We start from the raw sequence: 25,035 nt of genomic DNA on the forward strand, positions 1-25,035 counted from the left end.
CGGGCCATGGTACGCCCTCACCTGGAATACTGGATCCAGTACTGGTCACCGTACTTGAAGGACACAGTACTACTCGAAAGGGTCCAGAGAAGAGCGACTAAAATGGTTAAGGGGTTGGAGGAGTTGCCGTACAGTGAGAGATTAGAGAAACTGGGCTTCTTCTCCCTTGAAAAGAGGAGACTTAGAGGGGATATGATCGAAACATTCAAGATAATGAAGGGAATACACTTAGTAGATAAAGACAGGTTGTTCACCCTCTCCAAGGTAGGGAGAATAAGAGGCACTCTCTAAAGTTAAAAGGGGATGGATTCCGAACAAACGTAAGGAGTTTCTTCTTCACCATGAGAGTGGTAGAAAACTAGAATGCTCTTCTGGAGGCTGTTATAGGGGAAAACACCCTCCAGGGATTAAAGACAAAGTTAGACAAGTTCCTGCTGAACCAGAACGTACACAGGTAAGGCTAGTCTCAGTTAGAGCACTGGTCTTTGACCTAAGGGCTGCCGCGTGAGCAGATTGCTGGGCACGATGCACCATTGGTCTGACCCAGCAGCGGCAATTCTTATGTTCTTAATCTTTTCTTATAATCACCACGGCATGCATTTGTGTCAATGGTTTGTCCAAAAAATTATGTGAATTCTCAAGACAATAGTTTACAAAAATATCCACTGTACATGCATTCTGGATGTTATACTTATGTTCTGAAAGTCTGATCTTCAAGGGATACAATGTATGCCCTATATAGATCAATTGGCAAGGGCGAATAAGCACATAAACTACCCACCTAGACAAGTAGTTAATGCTGCATTTCAATTTCCAAGACTGGCACCCTGGGATTTTACGTTCACCTTCAACCATGATATTACAATAGATACAAGTACCACAGCGCCAGTGTCCTGGTTTATCTTTATTCAACCTTGCAGACCATACATCAGAGGGGCACAACAGATCTCTAAGATTTCAATGCCTACACTTGATAAGCAATCTGACAAATACTAATATTAAACCTTGAAACCTATGCAGTTACACATTTCACTCTACTGAAACATTCTTCATCTTCCAGCATTCTCCAGTGTTTTTTTTTAGAATCTTATTAATAAACAAAGCTAACGGGGAGAATTTCAGGACACAATTAATTTCATCTTGTTCACTACATTTTGTTCTATATTCTAGCAATGCTGACCTTGGGCTAAACCACGTAGTTTTTCAGTGACGAGTGAAGAGCTCCATCATTTCGATGAGCTGACGCAGTCATTCTGAAAGCAGGGCGGGTCCAGGCAGCAGCGCAGACAGCATACTCCTGCCGGCCCATACGCCACTGGATCGCCAGGCTTAAGGGGCACTTACAAAGGTATTGCAAGGAAGGGGTGTTTAAAAAGGAAGGGCGGGCGAGGGTGTTTTAAAAGGTAGGGCGGGTGGGCAGTGTTTTAAAAAGGTACCAGGAGGGTGTCATCTTCACTTCATAAGACATACCCCCTTTTCCACCCTCTTTTTATGGACCGAAAAATACAGACTTTCCAGTTTTCTCAGGAGTCTTTCATGAGGTTCTTTGACAATCTCTGCAAAATCAGGCCTTCCAATAAATCAGTTTATTATTGATTTTCATTAGAGGGCTTCTCCTGATTGGTGCCACCAAGCTGCAAGTAAAAGGAATGGGTTGCAGGCTATCAGCAAAGTGTAATGCCAGAGAGGTGTTGGAAAGCACACAATGATTTTGAAGAGTTGGAGGGAGAGCCATGGCCCACAATATCACATAAGAATTGACCAAGCAGTTGCTTGCTCAAATTGTAGCCACTTTGGGTATCCACTACTTCTGTTTGAGTATCAAGCCAACACACATGGGGAAAGACAATGCTTGCTTGGGATCGGTAGCATGGAATGTTGCTACTATTTGGGTTTTTGCCAGGCACTTGTGACCCGGATTAGCCACTGTGGAAACAGAATACCGGGCTAGATGGATCACTGGTCTGACCCAGTACGGCTATTCTTATGTAGTAAATAACTAACTAGAAGGAGTCTTTCAACTTAAGACATTTAATAGTTATTCAGGCTCACAGACCTCAGAAGTACCATACTGTATGTCTATAAGCTTTTAAGATCATACAGACTCAATTGGCACCCATGGTCGTCATAGGCCTCTATAATACTTTTTTTCAATTTTTATATATATGAATATAAATACTTTAAATATCAAAATATACTCATCTTCATCTACGCGGGTGGGGGTAGGCACTCCGACATAGACTATGTTTCGCCCCGAACGGGCTGTATCAAGGAAAATCCCCCTTACATCCAACGGCTCATGCTTCCCGCGTTTAAAAGTCTAACGCGGGAAGCATGAGCCGTTGGATGTAAGGGGGATTTTCCTTGATACAGCCCGTTCGGGGCGAAACATAGTCTATGTCGGAGTGCCTACCCCCACCCGCGTAGATGAAGATGAGTATATTTTGATATTTAAAGTATTTATATTCATATATATAAAAATTGAAAAAAAGTATTATAGAGGCCTATGACGACCATGGGTGCCAATTGAGTCTGTATGATCTTAAAAGCTTATAGACATACAGTATGGTACTTCTGAGGTCTGTTAGCCTGAATAACTATTAAATGTCTTAAGTTGAAAGACTCCTTCTAGTTAGTTAGTTATTGCTTTATATTAAAGGAGGTCTGAAACATTTGAGCCTGGTAGTGTGGGCTTGTATTCTTATGTAGGCCATATTGCAATGAATGATGTGTAATAGGGATAAAAATCAGGGAAGTTAAGTCCTCCGCTCTCTTTAGACCAGGGGTGTCCAACCTGTGGCCTGAGGGCCGCATGTGCCCCAGTGAAGTATTTTGTGTGGCCCCGGTCGAGGGCGATGCATTTTTTTCCTTTGCTGCCCCTGGGTGTTTATTGCCTTACCAGCTACTTCCTCTGTCTTGCTGCAGTGTTTGCACGTTTGTGTGGCCCCAGAAATATTTTTTTCGGTCAATGTGGCCCAGGGAAGCCAAAAGGTTGGACACCTCTGCTTTAGACGGTCCTAGTCCTTTATCATTGCTCTCAAGGTTCAGACTCAGAGGCACAGCAGTGGTAGGCAGATGCAGCTGAAAAGAGGAGAGATCAGCCCTGTGACCTGATGGCTGCCCTCCTATGGGCAGCTGGGCCCCCTTCATCAGGGACTTGGGGAAGCTGCCCCTTTTGTCCATTAGCAAATGCAGCCCTAATTTAGTCCCATATAGAAGCTTGGAAATGTATTTCAGATGTAAATTACCCAGAAATAATACATGTAAGAGTTACAAGGGCATAAAGTTAGGGCAGCCTTTTTGTTCCCCTAACTATCAAATGGTTACTCAGTTAGTGGACTGAATATTACATTTAACTGGATACGTAACAGGACCACCCTGGCTCCACTGACAAACCATCTGGGGCAATTCACATAATGCTGGGGTTATCTGCAATGATTTTCAGTAGCTGAAAATCAAGGCATGGCCCCAGACCATGCCATTAGCTTGAATATTAGTCAACATAAGTATATGGCCTTAATTAGAGGGAGATGCAGAAATACTAGATTCATATATGAGATAATGTTGCATAGTGCCTATAGTAGATGAAAAAGAGACAAAGACAACAAGAATATTTGTTCCAAAGGTAAGTATCCAGGTCTGCAAAAAAGAAGAGACATTGGCACATTTTCTTGGATAACCATCTTTTAAAAAGATCGTCTCAAACATATTTCTTCTTAGTATTGAGGTCACACTAACCTCATTTCTTTCCCACCACCCATATTTTTCCATCCCTTCTAAAGCAAATTTTTGAGATCTCCTCACAACAAAGTAAATGAGGTAACCGCTCCCAGCCAGGGTGCATAGCACCAAGAAGTTAGCAAGAACTCGAAGAAATCTGGTTAAGTGAATGTTTTCTTCTTTCCGGCTCTCTTGTTCTTCCAAAATGGCTTCCTATGAGTAGATATACAAAAAAGAATAGTCAACTAAGGTCAAGTAAATTAATATAAGACACATGAATTTTTTTAAAAACTGCATGTGGGGAAAAACTGTACTTTTATATCCCACTTGTATGTGGGAGTAGCTTTTTCAAATTGCTGTTTCTGACAGCAGTCATGCCCTCACCCCACAACACTGATCTAAAGACATCAAAGATAACCACACTTCTGATCTCCCCCATATATTAATTTATTTCTAATCCCCCCATATCATTATCTCTTCTAATCCCCCTACACACATCAGCACGCCTTCTGATCCCCCTACACATGGCAATGCCCCTTCTGATTCTGTCAAGCAAGGAACCCCCACCCACCAATCCCATTATGGCCCACAGATCCCTAATATCTAGTGGGGACAGGAACAATCCTCATTTGTTCTACACTGTCAAAGTTCCAGGTTCAAAATGGAACCCAAGATTCTAGCAATAATCCGTTACATAGCAGTTTGACCATCTAGTAGTGATTTCACTGATGTAATTTTGAACCTGGAATTTCATGGAGCAGGAGAGACTGGAGATTGCTTCTGCTCCCTTTTAGTCACCAGGGACCCTTGGTAAGAGTCAGAAGTGGAACTGAAGGTAGGGATAGAAGTTTATTGTCTAGGAGGGTAATGAAAGGGGTATTGTATGAGGGAGTCATCAAAAGGGCTTCTGGTGTTTGGGGAGGTCGGAAGGAGGGGTTGCTCTCGGCCTTTGTATCTTTCCTCTGTGCAAACACTGAGTTCCTTAGGACAGGTGCAAATGCTGACACAAAACATTTTGCCCATGCACTTGTATGTAAAATGGGGAGTACAGTACACATTGGTATACAGTATTAAGCCACCAAAATCATTCCCTCTCCAAGCCCTAAGCACACCACCTTGCTATGGATCACTACATGTAGAACCCAGCTTTCAAAATTTACTATTTTCACATGTAGGTGATCTACACTTTTAAAAGTCACAATATATATATGATGATGTTTCTGAAATAAAAGCCATTATGACTAGAGGCTCCAAAAGAGATGTGTCTTGTACTGCTGTTAAACCCCCCCCAAAAAAACTAGCCACATATTTGTGTGCACATGACCAGTTGAACTGGGTGGTCACAGGTGCAATATCCTTTTCAAACTTGATGATAAGAAAAGGAAAGACCTGGTTTATCACAAGTTTTTCTTGCAAACACCAGAAAGAAGGCCTTTGCTAAATAAGGCCTCTAATTCACTGGAAGCAGTGGCATACCTAGGGTATGTGACACCTAGGGCCCATTGTTTTTTGACATCCCTTCCATCATTTTTGACACCCCCCCCCCTACCACCACCAGTGTAAAAAAATATTTTTAGTAATGTTCCCCCAGGTGCAAGCCATGAAGGGGGTGTTCCCGGCCTGGGAGTCATGGTCCGAATACTTCCCTTCTCACGGCCCAGTGCCAAAGCTCTGAGTAGTCCCTGTGGCCCAGCATGTTCCCAGCCTTCTCTCTTGTCCAATGGCCCTTTACCTTCTGTGAAGCTGAAAAAGCTGCCGGCCTCGGCAGTGATTCAGCTACATCGCCCGCAGCTCCCCTTCCTGCTTTCCATGTCTGTCTCTGCCGCAATCCACCTGGGTGGAAACAGGAAGTTGCGTCATTGGCAGACGTGGAAAACAAGAAGGGGAGCCGCGGGTGATGTAGCTGAATCACTGCCAAGGCCGTCAGTTTTTTCAGCTTCACGGAAGGAAAAGGGCGATCGGACCGGACAGGCGAGAAGGCTGGGAACATGCTGGGCCACGGGGACTACCCAGAGCCTTGGGACCGGGCCGTGAGAAGGGAAGTTCCTGGACCATGACTCCAAGGCTGGGAACACCCCCATTATGGCTTGCACCCGGGGCGGAACGCCCCCCCCTACAGTGCCCCCCCCCCTTGGTACGCCACTGACTGGAAGTGCAAACATTGAGGGGCCCAGTATTCAAAGGATTTATGATCTTAACTTTGAGAGTTACCTTCATAAATTGAAAATATTCTAGGTCTGGGTGCATAAATTTTTACTCAAAATTTCACTGAACTCTTAAATTTATGAATATAAAAAACAGCTGGTAAGAGCGGCAGATTTACCCCCTCTTTTACTAAGGTTCACTATGCTTTATAGCGCACAAAAAATATTAGCGCGTGCTAAACACGTGCTAAACTCTAACGTGTGCATGTTATCCTATGGACGTGTTAGTGGTTAGCGCACACGTTGATTTATCGCACGCTAAAACGCTTAGCGCACCTTTGTAAAAGAGGGCCTTAGTGCGGGGAAAAGAAAATTAGAGCGTAGCGCTGCTTTTCAGCTCTAGGCTCATGAATTTGGTTTGTAATTCTAGGCAAACAAATGGTAGGCTTAAATTTATGAGCTTAATTTTCATGCTACTAACATGATAATTTTGGGGGCTGAAAATAGTGCACAAATTTAAAGAGCCTAATGTAAGAGCATAAATTTAGGAGCGCAGCTTTTTTTTTTTTTTTTTTTACTATCAGACACTACAAAAACATCACTTGATTCACAACTTACCTTGAAGCTTGTTGTGATAGATGCAAACTTATTGTCTGCTGTTTCAGGGTTGCCAATCAAGTAATCCCAGCTTGTAAACATTTTCCAGCTAAAATTAAAACTGGTATCATCTCCACCTCCTTCATCGTTAGCATTCTTTGCCATTCTGTAGGAAATCCCATCCACCACATGCAATTAGACAAAGATCAAACAACAAGATCAAACATGGGCTAGCTGAGACTAACCAGCCTCTGCAAGAAACAGAGAGAGAATAAAAACAACAGAACGAGATTAAGAAGGAAATTATAGGAAAGAAGCATACACATGCACAAATGCATTAAAAAAACGTATTCATGTAAGTGGAACCCCTAAATGTATGATAGACCCTTCAGCCTATCTCCAGTAGTAGGAGGTTCCATTCTGTTTTACTGAGGGAACTACGAAAGGTTCTATTAATTTAGACTTGAGGGGGTTTCACTAGCTTTGTGCTCAGACAGCTATTAGAGTACAAGAAGCTCAAAGCTTCTGAGGGAAAAAAAAGTGGAGCTGCCTCTCTTCATGGCCTATTAGGTCTTTCAACCAAGAGAGAAGAGATGGGTAAAGAGAATGGGACTTGTATACCATATTTTTGTGGTTGCACTTTCAAAGTGGTTTACATATATACAGTACTTTTTTTGTACCTGTGGCAATGGAGGATTAACTGACTTGTCCAGGGTCACAAGTAGAGAATGATATAGGGGCAAACTTTGACCTTGTCCCCACCCCTTCCCTGTAGGTTATGTCCCCATCCCTACAGGCTCTGTCTCCATCCCTACCCAATCCCTGCGAGCTCTGTCCCTGGGTCCCCCTGGACTCTGTCCTCATTTGCCAAGCCTCAAACACATGATTTTATATTTTAAATCTTTTTATTAAAGAACAAAAAGAGACAATATTCTGTACAACTGTTTATAAATCACAAATAGAGCCTTCCATTTCTATCTGGTTTTGGTACAACCTTCCCAAAGATTTGGTTGCCTATGAAGCAGAGTTGCGGGTTAAATGCCATACATTAGGCATGACTATATCTCAAATGGCAGCATATCTTCACCACCATTAGAATACCCTTATGCATGCAGCACTTTGAATCAGGTTTAAAGGATCCTCAGCGGCACCACTTGGAGCTCAATAACATTTCATTGCTCCAAGCTTTACGTGTCTACTCGTCATCGGGTCCGGTTATTATATCCAATTATAACGTACTATTCTTCACTCTTGCATTTTATCAAAACGTTTTCAGAATTTATAATTTTTTAATCAATAATACATTAGGCATGATCACTTATGCCAAGGCTTTGGCTGGTGTAAATGGTGGTGCCTAAATATGGCAGTTGGATGTGTAAATGTGACCTTTCTATAAAGTGCGAGGAAGAATAATTGAAATGCCTCCGACATGCCAATACCCCTCCCATGTCAATTCTCCCTTTGCATGCAAAATAATTTAGGCATTCTCTGGCAGACTTTAAGAATGATGACCAAAGTTGGGTGCCTAGATCGGTGCCTTAGCTCATCTAGGTGCCTAACTTAATTATTTAAAAATCTTAATTAATGAAGTTAACAAGCGATTAGCACCTCATAATTGACTTAAATTAAAATTAATTGGATGGTAGGCGCCTAGATCGGTAGATGTGGTTAGGGATAGCTCATGGGCATGTTTTGGACTTAGGCCCTGGTATTTAGGCCATGAAAACCCTGGCATAAATAGATTCAGACATGATTCTACAAATGGCACCTAACAAGATTGACATGCACTATGCACAATGTTCCTCAGCGCCTATGTTTTAGGCACCATTTATAGAATAATGGCATAGGTCTTTACACATGCAACTGCAAATTAGTGTCAATTAGTGCTTATTAATGCCAATTGCTTGTATTTATCACCAATTATTTGTCAATTTAGTGCAAATTTGTTAATTGTGCTATGCTCAAAACTGGCCCTATTTTGCACCTAAGTTTGGACACTGGTTCTAAAATTTGGTAGTATGTTGTTGTCAGGTGCCATCGACTTGTGCTCGAGTCCTAGTGACTTGATGAAGCGAAATTGGTTTTGTACTTCATCCCCATGCGTATTTTCAACATGTCCGGCCATCTGATTGCAGGTTGCCCTCTTCGCCTGGTTCCTTCGATCTTCCCAAACATGATGTCCTTCACCAGTGATAATAATAATAATTATAATAATTTTATTCTTATATACCGCCAAAGCCATGAAAGTTCGAGACGGTTTACAACAAGAAGTGCTGGGGGAACTGTCGCGACCCGTGGCAGGAGAGATAGGGCATCTCTCCTGCTGCGGGTCGCGACAGTTCGGGTAGAGGAGTGATGGCATCGCGGTAGGGGAGATGAGGCATCTCCCCTGCCACGATGGTTGCGTTGGGTAGGTTGCCGGGCCGCTGAACTGATGGCGTCAGCAGCCATCAGCTCAACGGCCCCTTTTCGGCACTTAGGCCTGGTTTGACTACTTCTAAGTCAAAAAGGTCTAAGTTCTGACTAGGCAACCTGTAAATGTTTTGGTTATACCCGTTGTACGCCTAGATGTAGGTCGGCCCACCTCCTGCCCACTGCCCACCCTTTCCCCTCCTCTAAACACACCTCTTTTCTCTCTGTGCGTCTAGAGGCAGGGGAAAGGGCTAAGCTGTTTTTAGATATGTCTAAAAACCAGCTTTGGACGATCAGGCTTTTTGATTGTCCAAGTAGCCATTTAGGACACTTTTTAGATGTTTTTTTAAATTATTATTATTACCCCCATAGTGTCCAGCTTTCGCATCCGCTTTTGACCTCTGAGAAAATGAGTGCCTGGACAAGTTTGATTTTCATTTGGAGTGCTGTTTCCTTGCCTTTGAATACTTCATTGAAGAGCAACCTTCAACTAAAAGGTTTTACCCTATAGCATAATTATTATTATTATTTTGCTTGGCAAACTTTATTTCTTACCAGGCAGAGAAAAAAAAACAACTTACGTTCTGATGACAACCATAAAACTGTATGCAATAGTTCCAATTCCCACTAGAAGGTAGGAGAGCGGCTGGTGGTACTGCAGCCACCCTATTGTTCTTTGATTGTTGTAATAGCCATAAAAGAGGACAGAATATTGTGCATAACCCTAAAGAGAATACAAAATATTTTAATTTTTCACAAATATTTCCAAAACAGTGAAAACCTTAAGAAAGAAACAAGGAAGAAAAGCACTACATTAGAATATTTAGGGGCCCTTTTACTGAAAGCTTAGCTGTGCTTAGCACAGCTAACAATGATCACTCTTGTATCTAAGACTATTACACCATGTAATGTGCAATCTCAGTATAACATTTATCAGTTCGTCATCGATCCTTTATTAATTCTGTAAATTATTTTTTATTATTATTTATCCTTATTGATTATTTAAAGTTCTTTTTAGCCGACGCTCTGTCAGCTGGGGACTTCTGCCGACATGTTTCACCTCTCGGGCTGTATCAAGGCTGTCCCCGTTTACTACCACATTCCATCATCTAATCAGTTTTTCTAACTTTCACAGATTTCTAACTCTTGTCAAAGTTAGAAAAACTGACTAGATGGTGGAATGCGATAGTAAATGGGGACAGCCTTTTTTTTTTTGGTAAACCTGATGAACTGTTTATGATCTGCAGTTACGCTCCTCTGCCACATTGCTGATGACATCATCAGCAATGTGGCAGAGGAACGCCTGGGTGTGAGAAAGCCACAATGGGGCCTGTGCTGCCGACGATGCAGTTTGTTATAAGGTACTGTATTTCGGTCTCGCGGTCGGGGTTCGGATGGGTGGGAGAGATGGAAGGGTCGCGGGGGAAGCGCTGCTGCTGCTGATGACTAGGGCTTATTTTCGGGGGTAGGGCTTATATTGAGACCTACCATGAAAATCATGCTAGCGCTTATTTTTGGGGTAGGTCTTATTTTCAGGGAAACACGGTAGGTATTAGAAATCAACAAGGCAGGCAATCCACTAATAAATCCAATATGGAATGCAACAATCAGTAGACAGTCTATAGATAATGTCAGATTTATTCAAGATGCTCCCAGCAACAGTGTCTGACACGTTTCGTCAAAGATGGCTGCTTCAGGGGCATTTAACTGGCTGGGATCAGAAACAGATTCCACAAGGAATGATAGCCAGATGATTCAAAGGAACAGCTTACTCCAGGAGTGTCAAGGTCCCTCCTCGAGGGCCGCAATCCAGTTGGGTTTTCAGGATTTCCCCAATGAATATGCATGAGATCTATTAGCATACAATGAAAGCAGTGTATGCAAATAAATCTCATGCATATTCATTGGGGAAATCCTGAAAACCTGACTGGATTGCGGCCCTCGAGGAGGGACTTTGACACCCCTGGCTTACTCCAAACCTGCAATAAGTCTCCTTTATCTCTGTCACATGACAAACAGGCCTGCCAATTGTTCTGTCCCATTCTGTTTTAAAGAGTACACACACATTCTCAATGGTGTACATGTATATAAATAATGCATGATTGCGCAGTCTCCCAGGGAAAAGTATTCACTCTTCCAAAAGAGTGGTCATTATTTTCCATTCTTTCAAAAATAGTATACATTAATAATAATCTTGCTTCCAAATTAAAGTTTTTAGCCTGAACAAAACTAAGCTTCCATAAATGACGCAGGAAATTAACCCTTTAATTGGCAGAAGGTGAAACGGCTGCTTTATGTAACGTGATGTTGAACGAGAGTAGCAGTGCCAAGTAACAGGCATTTGGAGATGGAGATCTCCCATAAGAGCCATAGAAGACACAGGTTGCTTCTGAGCAACAATGCCAAATAAAGGTTTAAATAAACACTTTTTAGACTACACACCCCAATTTACATCTGTAGATTCTGTGACAGTCTTCTAAAATTGCCTCCATAATTTTAGAAAGGTCTAGAGTTATATTTTACCAGTGCAAAGCATGTAAATGATTTAAATATTGGCACCCTTTGTGCTTAGCTTAAGCTTAAAGATCAATGGTATAAATATGACCATGGACTGATATAGTTATATTTATTGATTCTCTTACACTGAAGTCCCACAGAGTCGCAAAGTTCATAGCATTTGCTTCTTCGGATCTTGGAACAGTTTTCCTGGGCATAGACCCATATGGTTTTCCCATCAGCGCCTATTTTATTCCAGAATGACAGGAAAAAACTATTCAGCACAATTCTAAAAATCTAGAATAATAACAGTTTTTCTAATGTGGCATCATTAATAGAAAGCTGGTACCCTATTTTTTATCAAATGATGGTAGTTTAATAATGCAAAAATTTATTTCAAGGTATATTTGTCACATACACTACTACTAGTCACTTTCTATATCTGACAAAATTCCACACACTGAGTTGAGTAGGGCTACTGATAGTATATAACCATTTAATGAAAACAAGCCTCAGAAACACAGGCCAGGTATATCCAGCCTTAACCAAGCCTATTTCAGCCACATAGGCTGAGGCACATCAATCATAGGCTCCTCTTACACCTCTAACACATTTTTGAATACATGAAAATCTGTAGGGTGGTCATGCTAAAAAAAATCTACGTCTTCACCCTGCTTAAAGATAATCTCATTCAATTTGGCACATATACATAGATGGTAACACCCTTAATGGCGAGATCCTAACAAGAACTGAAGTAGAACGAGACTTTGGGGTGATCGTCAGTGAGAACATGAAGACTGCGAATCAAGTGGAGCAAGCTTCATCCAAGGCAAGGCAAATCATAGGTTGCATATGCAGGAGTTTCGTCAGCCGTAAGCCTGAAGTCATTATGCCATTGTATAGATCCATGGTGAGGCCCCACCTGGAATACTGTGTGCAATTCTGGAGGCCGCATTACCATAAGGATGTGCTGAGACTGGAGTCGGTCCAGAGAATGGCCACCCGGATGGTCTTGGGACTCAAGGATCTCCTGTATGAGGAACGGCTGGATAAGTTGCAGCTGTACTCACTCGAGGAACGCAGAGAGAGGGGTGACATGATCGAGACATTCAAGTATCTCACGGGCCGCATCGAAGTGGAAGAAGATATCTTCTTTTTCAAGGGTCCCGCAGCAACAAGGGGGCATCCGTGGAAAATCAGGGGCGGGAAACTGCACGGAGACACCAGGAAATTCTTTTTCACTGAAAGGGTGGTTGATCGCTGGAATAGTCTTCCACTTCAGGTTATTGAGGCCAGCAGCGTGCCTGATTTTAAGGCCAAATGGGATATACACGTGGGATCTATTCACAGAGAAAGGTAGGGGAGGGTTATTGGGGTGGGCAGACTAGATGGGCCGTGGCCCTTATCTGCCGTCTATTTCTATATTTCTATGTAACAACAAATAAGAACATAAGAATTGCCGCTGCTGGGTCAGACCAGTGGTCCATCGTGCCCAGCAGTCCACTCACGCGACGGCCCTTAGGTCATTGCATGTCGGCTTCCAGTATGTTGTGTATATCCTCTTCGGTAAATACAGACGCAAAAAATGTGTTCAGTTTGTCGTCGATGGCTTTGTCCTCCTTTAGCACTCCCTTTATTCCATGGTCCTTTTATTAAGGCACGCTAACCGATTTAGCATTTATTGCATGCTAAATTGTTTAGCGCGCCTTAATAAAAGAACCCCCAAAGTTGTAAAATTTCACATTGAAATTCCAAATGGTTGCTGATAAAACCGCATAAACATCTAAGGTGTTGCAGATTAAGGTGTTGATTTAGCCACTAGTATTGAAGCTCAAGTTCAGCAGTTAGAAGGAACATCTGATAAAATGCAATCTGTTCAATCAGTTTTGATTAAAGATAATTTGAATATTCATCAAAAGTTGGAGAAATTGGAAAATTATGAACGCAGGTTGAACTTGAGGTTGTTGAATTTTCCACAGTCATCATTGAAATGTTGAAGAAATATCTAAGAGAGACATTACAATATCCTCTGACTCAATCCTTCCAATTACTAAAGCATTTTATGTGACCTCTGGTAGCTCGGAAGCCAATTTTGATCTTACTGGCTTCCTAGAGGACTCTAGATCAGTAGTGACTACGTCTACCTTAATTGCATCCTTCGCTCTGGAATTCGATAGGAATTGGATTCTTCGATTGTATTTTCGCTTTAAGAATATAAAGTTTCTGGGTCAGTCAGTAATGATTTTTCCTGACCTTTGTAGGGCCACGTAACTGAGAAGGAAGGCCTTTTTGGCCTCAGATGCTGGAGCTCAAAGGGGTGTTTTTCCTTCAATTCCCCTGTAAATGGATAGTTAAAATGAATGAAAGAACGTATGTATTTTTATACCCAGATCATTTAAAGAATTTCTTAGAGGCAAAGCAACCTCTAGTTCCTATAGCTGTATCCACCCCCTCTGACTATGATATAAATCTCGCGATATAAAAATGTTACCTCAATGGTCCGAAAAGGAAAATTTCTGTTTTGAAATTATGTTGTTCTATCCTCCAAGATTTCTGTAATCTTGTCTCTTCTCTATTTATTTCTTTTTTTCCTTAAATTGAGGTTAATATAGAGTTACACTTTTGTCTTATTGCCTTAATTAATTGCTATTGGAGTTTTTCAAGTGTTATCTATTTTTTTTATCAATTCTATACTTGTAATATTTGAAAATTGAATAAATACATTTTTAAAAAAACATCTAAGGTGTTACTTTTTTTGCGGACTACGGGGGCCGTGACCTGGCCGCACGCAATCCTCTTTACTCGGAAAAGACCTGCACAACGAGAGAGGAACCGCTTTGCCTGAACACCGGACTCACCGGCCCGCAAGGGCACTCCCCGTTAGGGTCTGATGCGCCAAATCGATCGGTGGGGACGGTGAAGGGCGAGAAGAAAAGAGATTCTGTTTTGGGGTTGTTGGTTTGGTTGGTTACTCGGAAAAGACCTACACAACGAGGGAGGAACCGCTTTGCCTGAACACCGGACTCGCCGGCCCGCAAGGGCACTCCCTGTTAGGGTCTGATGCGCCAAATCGATCGGTGGGGACGGTGAAGGGCGAGAAGAAAAGAGACCCTGTTTTGGGGTTGTTGGTTTGGTTGGTGTGTAAATTACTTGCTTCTGTTACACCAGCTCTTCAGCAGATGTAATTGATCGCATCTACGTTTAGAGGAGAAATTATCAATGTGAGCTACTGTTAAGATGTGTTATTTTACTACTAACTCGTGCTATCTTAGCACAGGTCCCATTTTATGTGATGAGACCTAGTTACTAATAAACGAGCTTAACAATAAAATATCACATTTTAACAGTAGCCCATGTTGATAACTATGCCCTTCAATGTTGATAACTATGTCCTCCAGTCTTGGATAAAGTAGTATGATTGCCATTTTAGTCCATTTTAAAGGTAATAAATAGAAATAAAACAATACAGAAATAGAATATAAGATGTTACCTTATTTTTTGGATTAGCATAATACATTTTTCCCCAAATTCTATGACACTCAAAATTGTGCACACAAATTTTGGGGTAGAATCACATTGACTAATGTGATTTAGTCACATTATATTCAATTTAATTGACTAATGACTCAGTGCCAATAATTGTGCACTAATCAAAAAAATCCAAAATTCAATTGATTACACTTCCATAAAGTTTGACAATATATAAAAAAAACAACTAATATATTGATCACACACTATTCTGCTAGCCACTGCTAACCAGTCTCTCCATTTTGTTTCAGGAGGCAAAAGTTCAAGTAAAAATATCATTATCCCATACAAAAAAAAATTACAGAGATACAGATAAAGAAATAAATCACTAGAAATTTAAGATATACTGTTACCTCAGGCACCATGACTAGTCCAAATGTTAGTCCAAAGAGAATCAAATTTATTCCATACATCCACCGCAAGAATATAAAGTAAGATGCAACTGAAGAGCCAAAATGGCCTACAAGGAAAAAGACATGTATAATTGATTCTTCAAACACTTTCCTGCAGGAGTTAATAATTCATGTTAACTAGAAATAATTGGCATTAAATAGTGTTAATTGGTGCTATCAACACCAATTAGCAGTGACATGTGTAATTGACCTTAGTCAGTATTCTATAAAATGTGTAGATAAAATTCATAGCAAAGGAGACATGGACCAGGAACGGGCATAGGTGGATCAGGGGCGTGTCCAGAACTTGCACACACATGTTATAGAAAACATACATTTACCTGCTTAACTGCCTACAGATAGGTGTGCGCAGTCCAGCCTTATAGATTTGACACTAAGTGCTAAAATAATCTGGTGCCTAACATTTATCCCAATGTGGTATAGCTTAAAAGGGGGTCTGAACCACTGTTGTGAAGTAACACCATCGTGTAATGATTGCTAGAAATGAATTTTGGACCCCTAAGGTCTCCATAGAAATGTTTGGGGGGTTTGTTGTTGGCAAGTTTCTTACTTTCAATTTCTTTGATTTTCATTTCCCATGGTATGCAGGCTGTTTTGAAATTCTCAAAATCTCTCTGAAATTTCATCCATTTCTAAAAGTGGAGAAAAAAAGAGATGCAATTACACTTTGTCGTAGACTTATAATCTACATATCATAATATTATGAATGTGTAGTCATGTGTTGGCTTACAGGTTCGTATTACTACTCATAGAATCATAGAAATAACAGCAGATAAAGGCCTTATGGCCTATACAGTTTGCCCATCCATATCACCTATTATGAGAACATAAGAATTGCCACTGCTGGGTCAGACCAATGATCCATCGTGCCCAGCAGTCTGTTCACAAGGCGGCCTTTAGGTCAAAGATCAGTGCCCTAACTGAGAATAGCCTTACCTGCATATGTTCTGGTTCAGCAGGAACTTGTCTAACTTTGTCTTGAATCCCTGGAGAGTGTTTTCCCCTATAACAGCCTCCGGAAGAGCGTTCCAGTTTTCTACCACTCTCATGGTGAAGAAGAACTTCCTTTCATTTGTATGGAATCTATCCCCTTTTAACTTTAGAGAGTGCTCTCTTGTTCTCTCCACCTCAGAGAGGGTGAACAACTTGTCTTAATCTACTAAGTCTATTATCTTGAATGTTTCGATCATGTCCCTTCTCAATCTCCTCTGTTCGAGGGAGAAGAGGCCCAGTTTCTCTAATCTCTCACTGTACAGCAACTCCTCCAGCCCCTTAACCATTTTAGTTGCTCTTCTCTGGACCCTTTCGAGTAGTACCGTGTCCTTCTTCATGAACGGCGACCAATGCTGGTCACAGTATTCCAGGTGGAGGTGTACCATGGCCTGGACAGCAGCATGATAACCTTCTCCGATCTGTTCGTGATCCCCTTCTTTTCCTCTCCCTAAGAAATCCCATATGCCTGTCTTTAATTCAAATAGAGTCCTCGTTTCCACCACCTCCACCAGGAGATTGTTCCCACATCTACCACCCTTACTGTAAAGAAGAAAGATCTTTAAAGAAAGATCGTTATTTGCTTCCAATTCAGTATAAACCCTGGTTTAAAGTACTTTGTTTTGCCTGTAGGGCGATGAATATATGCTATATATTTGAGATATTGTCTCCTTTGCTATCTGCCTAATCCAGTGATATTCACTCACAGTCCTGGAGGGCTACAAATGGGAAAGGATTTTAGATACCCCTAATGAATATGGATGTGAGATATTGCATTACATTATAAAAGATTTATAACCTGCATATACTAATAAAGTTCAATGTGAGAAACACTAACATATTTGGATAGTATTTACAAACAGTTAGGCTCATATTCAGACTGAGGGAGATTACCGTCAAACTACCAAGGTCTGCGGTAATATCAGAAATTCAATGCCGGCAACGTATCTAGCAACTAGCATTGAATTTCTAGTCTGTTTTTGGCCAGCCATGACACAGCTGGCTATACTAATATTCAGCGGCTAGTCAGCAAAGTCTCAATGGCCAAAGATATACCTCTAACCCTCTGTTGTAGTTCCTTCCTATTTCTCCTACTGTAAACCACGTCGAGCTCTACGAACGTGGAGATGATGCGGGATACAAACCTAAGGATTAGATTAGATTAGATTAGATTAGATATACTACCCTTTTAGACAGTTGTATTTGACCCTGTGGAGTTCCCCATGGATCACTCTTATCACCCACACTATTCAATATATACATAGCCTCCCTCAGCTTCTATCTAGACAAACATGGCATAACTTCATACAGCTATGCAGATGACATCACTATTCTACTCCCCTTCGACCACCCAGAACCCACCATGTCAAGCACATTACAAAAAACACTCGAAACAGTAGCAACATGGATGACAGAGCACAAATTAAAACTTAACCCTGACAAAACAAACTTCATACTCCTAGAAAACAATAAAACTCCTACCTTAACAAATCTAGTAATAAACTCGATCTCATACCCACACTAAAACTTCTGGGAGTACTAATTGACAGAGGCTGAACCATGCAACCACAAATCAACAAAGTAATAAAAGCATCATTCGTGACCATGAGAAATCTAAGACAAATCCGAAAATTCTTCGACAAGAAACAATTCCTACTTTTGGTACAATCTCTTATCCTAGGACTAATAGACTACTGCAACATATTATACCTCCCATGCACAGCGACCATGATAAAACAATTATAAACAGTACATAATACAGCTCTAAGATTCATCTACTCATTGAAAAATATGACCACATCACAGAGGCATTCCATGACTCACACTGACTCCCAATACAAGCAAGAATACACTTCAAATTCTACTGCCTACTATTCAAAGCTATTAACGGAGAAAGCCCAACCTTCTGGAATAACCGACTAACTCAATCCTCCTCATCCAGCACAGGAGAACCCACTCTCTTTTCACACACCCACCATCCAAAAATGTCAAACGAAAAAAACTATATGACAACCTAATAGCCACCAAAGCAGCTAAACTGGACAGACAAATCACCATTCTATTGTCATCAACCACAGACTACAAAACCTTCAAGAAAGATACTAAAACTCTACTCTTCAAAAAATACATAAAACCTATCTAACAAGACCAGTTCCTACCCAAACCCCACCTACCCGCTCTATACCCTTAATGGCATATTCTAATATGCTTCTATCTACCCAACCAATGCTAAAATACCTTTATTTACCCAACACTTACCACCTTAAGATCTCGATTACTCTTTGGTAATTCTTATGTAACTCTTATGACATCTCTTATGTTATTCATGTAAACTTTTATGCAATTTCTGGAAACTTTTTTGTAATCTGCCTTGAACCGCAAATTGGCGGAATAGAAATCACTAATGTAATGTAATATAATGATCTTAGCCAGAGAGCCGCTGGACTAAGGGGGGAAATTCTCGAAGACATCCTGAAGGTTAGCCAGCGGTAGGGAGCCCTACCTCCGGCTAAACAGCTAAACCAGAAGCATGTTGTCTAAAAAAAAATAAAGGCGCAGAACAGCGTCTTCATTTACGCCACCAGTGTCACATTTACAGAAGCACTTAGAGGCCCATAAGGATGCCTAAAGCCGGTGTGGGCATGGCTTGCACCAGAAGTGGCCTTAGGCATCCTTAGGCACTCTAGTCACTTCTGTAAGCGGGACACTGGAGCCTTAAATGTAGGCTTTTAAAATGCTGACCTACATTTAAGGCGCCAGTGTAAAAAAAAATGAAATTCTATAATAAGTGCGGATTCGTGATTGACATGCTATCGGTGGCCACTTCTTAAGCAGCTGCCAGTATTAGCACCGATTATAGAAATCCCCCCTAAGATGGAAGCTACCCCAACTTTGTTGGTTGGGCTGAGAACTTTTCAGTGGCCCCTCATATGAGGTTACCCATGTTTCAATCTGTTCTACACATAGCTGTAGCTTCCAAGATTCCAAGTTTTATTAAGATTTGATATCCCACCTATCATAAAATGTCTAAGTGGTTTACAATAAAAAGATAAAAATAGTAGCTAAAAATAAAAGTGTGTAGAGACATGAATGAATGTGTGGAAAGAGGGGAAAACTACAATATGAATAGAAAAGTAAGGGAGGATAATACAAAAGGAAGGGTCCCAATACTCATACCTGTATGCAGCCATTTCCAGAAGCCAGGATTTGGTGTGTGTGTATGTGTGTGTGTGTGTGTGTGTGTGTGAGAGAGAGAGAGAAAGAACTGTGAGTCTCAGGATACTGTGATAGGAGATAGTATTTCCCAGGCGCAGTCTTGTGGGAATCTGGTGGGCATATGAAAGAACTAACATTCCAGCTGGGAAATAAGTGAAACACCTGTTGTTTACTGCAGAAACTAACAGAGTGTGAGACAGGATAAAATAGTATATAAGAGGCCATCCTGGGGCTTTTCCTTTAGAATCCATCAGCACGCTGTAAAGGGAGTCCCACAGTTAACCCGGTCCATCACTGCCTGGAAAAGGATTCCTCAGTCAGTTGTGAGGAACAATGATGTCATAATCAATCATGGTGAAGTTATTCTGAATTATTTGTGCTGTGTATATATATTGCTCTGCTGCAATTTATGTCTGTATCAGCTGTGCTCAGTATATTACTGCCCTGCAAGTTATGTAACCAATAAAGTAGCATAATTAGCCTTATCTTGAATCTAGTATGTGTCTCTTTGTATGCCGTGAAGTGCTGACAACCTAACGAACTTGGCATTACAACCTGTAATAATACAGAAATAAAGATTTATGAAAAAGAAATATGCATCAGCAAATAAAAATGATTTAAGATCTTCCATTGAAGTCCTTTATTCTCTTTAGTTAAAGGGAAAATACTAAGGGCCTCTTTTACAAAGCCATTTAGCACGGGCCGCTGTGGTAAAGGCCCCGAAGCCCATAGAGATTTAAAGGGCTTCGGGGCTGTTGTCGCATGGCTTTGTAAAACAGGCCCTATATCAGCTGCATAAATAAAGGCCTGTATCAAAACGTTAAATACAGTATGTGAAAGTGGGGAGCCCTGCACCATTCCACAGGAGGTCCTCTAAGAAATCAATAATTCTCCTTGCATTTTCTTTTTTCTTTTATATTTTTATCGAGGAAACAGTGCAATATACAATCAATAACCAGTATAATATCTGTAAGACAGAAAATCCTGAAACTAATCCAAGCACTTCTGTTGAATTCTAAATCCACTTAATATATTCATCAAAATATCATGTTCTATCAGGTCCAATGTGCATGATAAATCAAACTGAATAATCAACAAATTTTGGCCTTGATTTAACAGTTGAGAACTTAAAACAATTAAAGAGGTTACTATCGTTTATGAACTAATCCCTTTGCGGAAGCCTGACAGAGATGAATGCAAAATCCCAAGCCTCCCTAAATAATTATCCAGTTGTTTAGTCACCCAACCTTCCTTAACGTGGAATTGTGACAACTAATCTGTAGTCTGATAACTCATGGGACTCCTTCCTGTTCTGCAAAGTAGGGGGCAGCACTATATTACCAGCAAAAATGTGGAAAGAACCAGTCTCAAATTTGGCATTAATCCATGGAGTGATGGCATACAAATGAGATGGTGATGGTGACCTCATCAAATAGGCAGGGCATTTATCTAATATACAATTAAATTTAACATACTCCCTCAGAAGCTGTCTCATTTCTGATACTGTAATTTTGTCAAATAGTACATGGTGTATTATTTAAAATTAACTTGTCTGAAAACGGCTCCACCTTCTTCCTAAAATATGATGCTGGATCAGAAGCACTGGGTGTTGCAGCACCCAATGATTTGCAAAAGTCAAAAAATTTACTAAATTGAAAAGTTTTTTGGGATCTAATTTAGCAGTCCCAATAAATTTAGAGAAATATTCCCTTTTCTTGTCAACTGGTGCTAATGTATATTTCTTGATAGCCAATCTCCAGTTAATCTTATTTTTGTCATATGAATGGTTTTTTCCCATTTCCTTTCTAATGTTCTGTATGCTCTTTTCAATAATAATAATTTTAGTTAACCATGTATCAGATTTCCTACTTCTTCTAATTTTTGTGATTATAGGAACAATATCTTCCAAAATAGTTTCACTAATATTATTCCAGTAATCAATTACTTTTATACAATGGAAATAGCAAGCATGCAAATTTCTTTCAAGCAGATTCATTAGGGATATTCTGACAACCTGACTTACTGCTGGCCCTCCAAGACTATGAGTGAAAACCAAGGGCCTAATCGGTTGTTGAAATTTAAGGATTTCTTTCTCTTTCGTGTCCAATCCCAAAATGTCCGCAAGAGGTAAGGAGCAAGAAAAATAATTAGGTTTTGGATTAGTAATGAAATTTATTTTATTTATCCATTACAATTAGAATATAGATGATCTAAGTCTTGAGTAACGTTAATTTTCATATTTTATTTTAAGGGTTATAATGTGGAGGGGAATTTTCGATAGTGTGTCTAAGTCCAACTTTCTGGGTTTATCGCTAGATATCAAAAGTCGGATATGCAAAAACATCTATTTTCGAACATCCTGGACATGCAAATTTTTTCCCGAAAATTGCCTTCTTGGACATCTTGGCTGAGAAGACATCTAACTTTATGCAGCATTTTTGACCACAGATGCATCCAAGCTCCAAGCATCCAAATGCAGACTATTTGGACATAGGAGGGATCAGCATTGTAATAGACTGGCCACACAGACCTACCAACAGAAGAGTGGAGCAACTTAGAGGGCACTGCTGTGAACTTCATATAAAGGCTGCCACATGTACATCTCACCAAAATCCGCTTATAGTTAGGGTAAGCCCTCCAAAACTCCCCCAAAACCTACTATACCTACCTATCTCCTACCCTGATAGTTCTTATGGCTGTAGGTGGCATCTACTGTATATGGAAGTAGAGTAGGATTTTGGTGAGTTTTAGTGGCCTCCCACTTTCCACCATAAACGTAGTGGTTAGAGTATCTACAGTATAGTTCACTATCCCATCCACCAGGCTACTTAAGATACATGTGTGATGCTATATTAGGCTTTCCCATATCAAATGCTGCTATTCTACAGACAAGTATGTACTCATTAACTAGGATATTTGGGGTTAGGAGGGGGTCTGCAAGCATTAGGGGAGTGTGGGGGGGTGGTCATGCAATAATGCATGCAGTGGTCATCTGGTCAGTTTGGGCACCTTTGAGGCACTTAGATGCATCTTAAACAGGTCTATCTAGGACATTCTGGGAAAGCTTTGATTATCACCACAGGATTTCCATAGCCGACCCAATGCCTGCCCATAACACCCCTCTCAATACGCCTCCCAACACGCCCCTTTAAGCACTGGACACATAGCAGCTTAGAGGTCCTGCTGGACATCCAGAATGTTGGTTTCAAAAATCGTCACTTGGACGTCCCAGCTATTACGATGTCCAAGTGCCAACTTAGGCAGGTTTTTGGATGTCTGGCTGTTTTGATTATGAGCCCCATAAATTCTAATAGCGAATCATTAAATGAGGGCAATTCTACAACTGTGGATGCATGATAGGAGCCCTGTCTGGGTACTCAGATTCCATTATAGAATACTAGTGTAATTCAGTATTGGCACACCTAACATTTACATACCCACAACTACACCAGCCACATACCGGGCAAAACTACGAACATGTAAATGTGGCAGGGATATATGTAACTTAGAGTATTGTGTAATCCACATGCATAATTGGGAGTCCCACCCATGTGCTGCTCATGCTCCATCATGTATATGTCCCATTGCATTTACACGCTATGTAGTTAGATTTGTCATTATAGAATAGCGCTTAGGTGCCCACTGGCACTTTCGTGAATCAAGTGAATGTAGGGGCTAGGCCCCCTGCCTTATAGCTACAAACAGTTTGGTTAACAGCCTCCTGCGGAGAAGAAAAGGATGAATAGTGTAGAGCAGGGGTGTCAAAGTCCCTCCTCGAGGGCCGTAATCCAGTCGGGTTTTCAGGATTTCCCCAATGAATATGCATTGAAAGCAGTGCGTGCACATAGATCTCATGCATATTCATTGGGGAAATCCTGAAAACCCGACTGGATTCCGGCCCTCGAGGACCGACTTTGACACCTGTGGTGTAGAGCCTCAGGGATCAGTATAAGGCCAATTCTATTCAATATACTTGTGAGTGACATCGCCAAAGAGTTAGAAGGAAAGGTTTATCTTTTTTGGAGATGACCTTGGAAGCACTGAACAATATGATTTACATAAACTGGAAGAATGGCCTAATGCCTGGCACTTAACATTTAACTCAGGGAGTGTAGAGTGATGCACTTGGGGTGCTAAAATCCAAAGAAGCTATATTTGATAGGGGGCGAGAGGTAATGTACATGGACCAAGAAAGGGACTTTAAGGGTATTATCTATTTATTTAATTTTCTCTATACCCTTCTATCAAGGGAGTTCAGAACAGTTTACCTGAATTTATTCAGGTACTCAAGCATTTTTCCCTGTCATTTCCTATGTTACAATTAATCATTCTTTCAATTATTGGGGGAAATTTATCAAACAGATCTAAGTGTGTTAGCTCATGCAATTATATTAGTGTGCACTAACCACTAAAGATGCCTAAAGGAATATAATGGGGGGGGGGGGTCATGCATTTGTGTTCATTAACACATTTAACAAGCTTTAATGAATTCTCCCTTAAATAATCTTTGTGCATAGACATTCCAGAAAAGGTCTGTCTTCAATTTTCAACTGCTCCCCTGCAATTGGAAAAGGCAATACAAATCTTACTGGTTTAATTAACTAGTAATAATCATTGCTGTTTGAATTTATCTTGTTCTTTGCACAAACTGATACCATCCTAGGATACAGAGGGAGGAACCAAAGGCCCTGATTGGCTCAGGCACCTAAGGCTCCTCTCCTTGGAGTCTGAGCCAATCAGGGCCTTAGGCCCCACCCCTTGCATCACATGATGTACCGGGGAGGGGAAGGTCCGCCATTTTGGACTGGTGAGCCTTAGAGCAGGAAGGACTGGCTTCCCTTCTGCTCTCAACTTTGAACAAAGGTACGGGGGGGGGGGAGGTGGGGAAGTTCGGTTCATAATCTAAAGCGCGCGAGGACAACCGAGCGCGGACAACTGAGCGCAGGACTTCATCGCGCCAAAGAAAAACCGTATATTAAAGGGCTCCGACGGGGGGTTTTGGTGGGGAACCCCCCCATTTTACTTAATAGAGATTGCACTGGTGTTATGGGTGGTTTGGGGGGTTGTAACCCCCTTCATTATACTGGAAACTTAACTTTTTCCCTGTTTTTTAGGGAAAAAGTTAAGTTTTCAGTATGTGGGGGGTTACAGCCCCCACCCCACCCCCAACATGGCAGCGTGAGGCAGCACGATCCCTATTAAGTAGAGTGGGGGGTTCCCCCCACACCCCCGTCAAAGCCCTTTAAAATACGGGTTTTCTTCGGCGCAATTAAGCCCTGTGCTCAGTTGTCCACGCTCAGTTGTCGGTGCACCTTTGTCCTTGCGCGCTTTTGACCCGTCATAGTCTAAAACGCATGAGGACAAAGGCGCGCCAACAACCAAGCGTGGACAACTAAGCACAAGTTCAGGGGAGCATCCGGTGGCATGAGGGAGTGGGCATCCCTCCTGCCTTTTTGGGGGGAGAAAGAGGAGGGTAGGGGATGGTTCGCAGGAAGGGCACTTGGCTTGGAGGGCCTCCA

At 41.3% G+C, this 25,035-nt stretch overlaps 1 protein-coding gene across 1 annotated transcript in view; it reads right to left on the reverse strand.

Moving 5' to 3' along the window:
• The window catches only part of TMC1 (transmembrane channel like 1), a 119,416-nt gene that overhangs the window by 63,034 nt on the left and 31,347 nt on the right, over positions 1-25,035 (reverse strand). The window contains exons 4-9 of the mRNA XM_033962517.1: positions 15,861-15,942; positions 15,251-15,357; positions 11,516-11,614; positions 9,455-9,597; positions 6,483-6,627; positions 3,739-3,933 (exon numbers count right to left, since the gene is read on the reverse strand). Coding sequence (XP_033818408.1) covers positions 3,739-3,933; positions 6,483-6,627; positions 9,455-9,597; positions 11,516-11,614; positions 15,251-15,357; positions 15,861-15,942 — 771 coding nt within the window. The remainder of the gene's footprint in view (positions 1-3,738; positions 3,934-6,482; positions 6,628-9,454; positions 9,598-11,515; positions 11,615-15,250; positions 15,358-15,860; positions 15,943-25,035) is intronic.

This window comes from Geotrypetes seraphini, chromosome 1 (genome assembly GCF_902459505.1).
Source record: "Geotrypetes seraphini chromosome 1, aGeoSer1.1, whole genome shotgun sequence".
Lineage (NCBI taxonomy): Eukaryota > Metazoa > Chordata > Amphibia > Gymnophiona > Dermophiidae > Geotrypetes > Geotrypetes seraphini.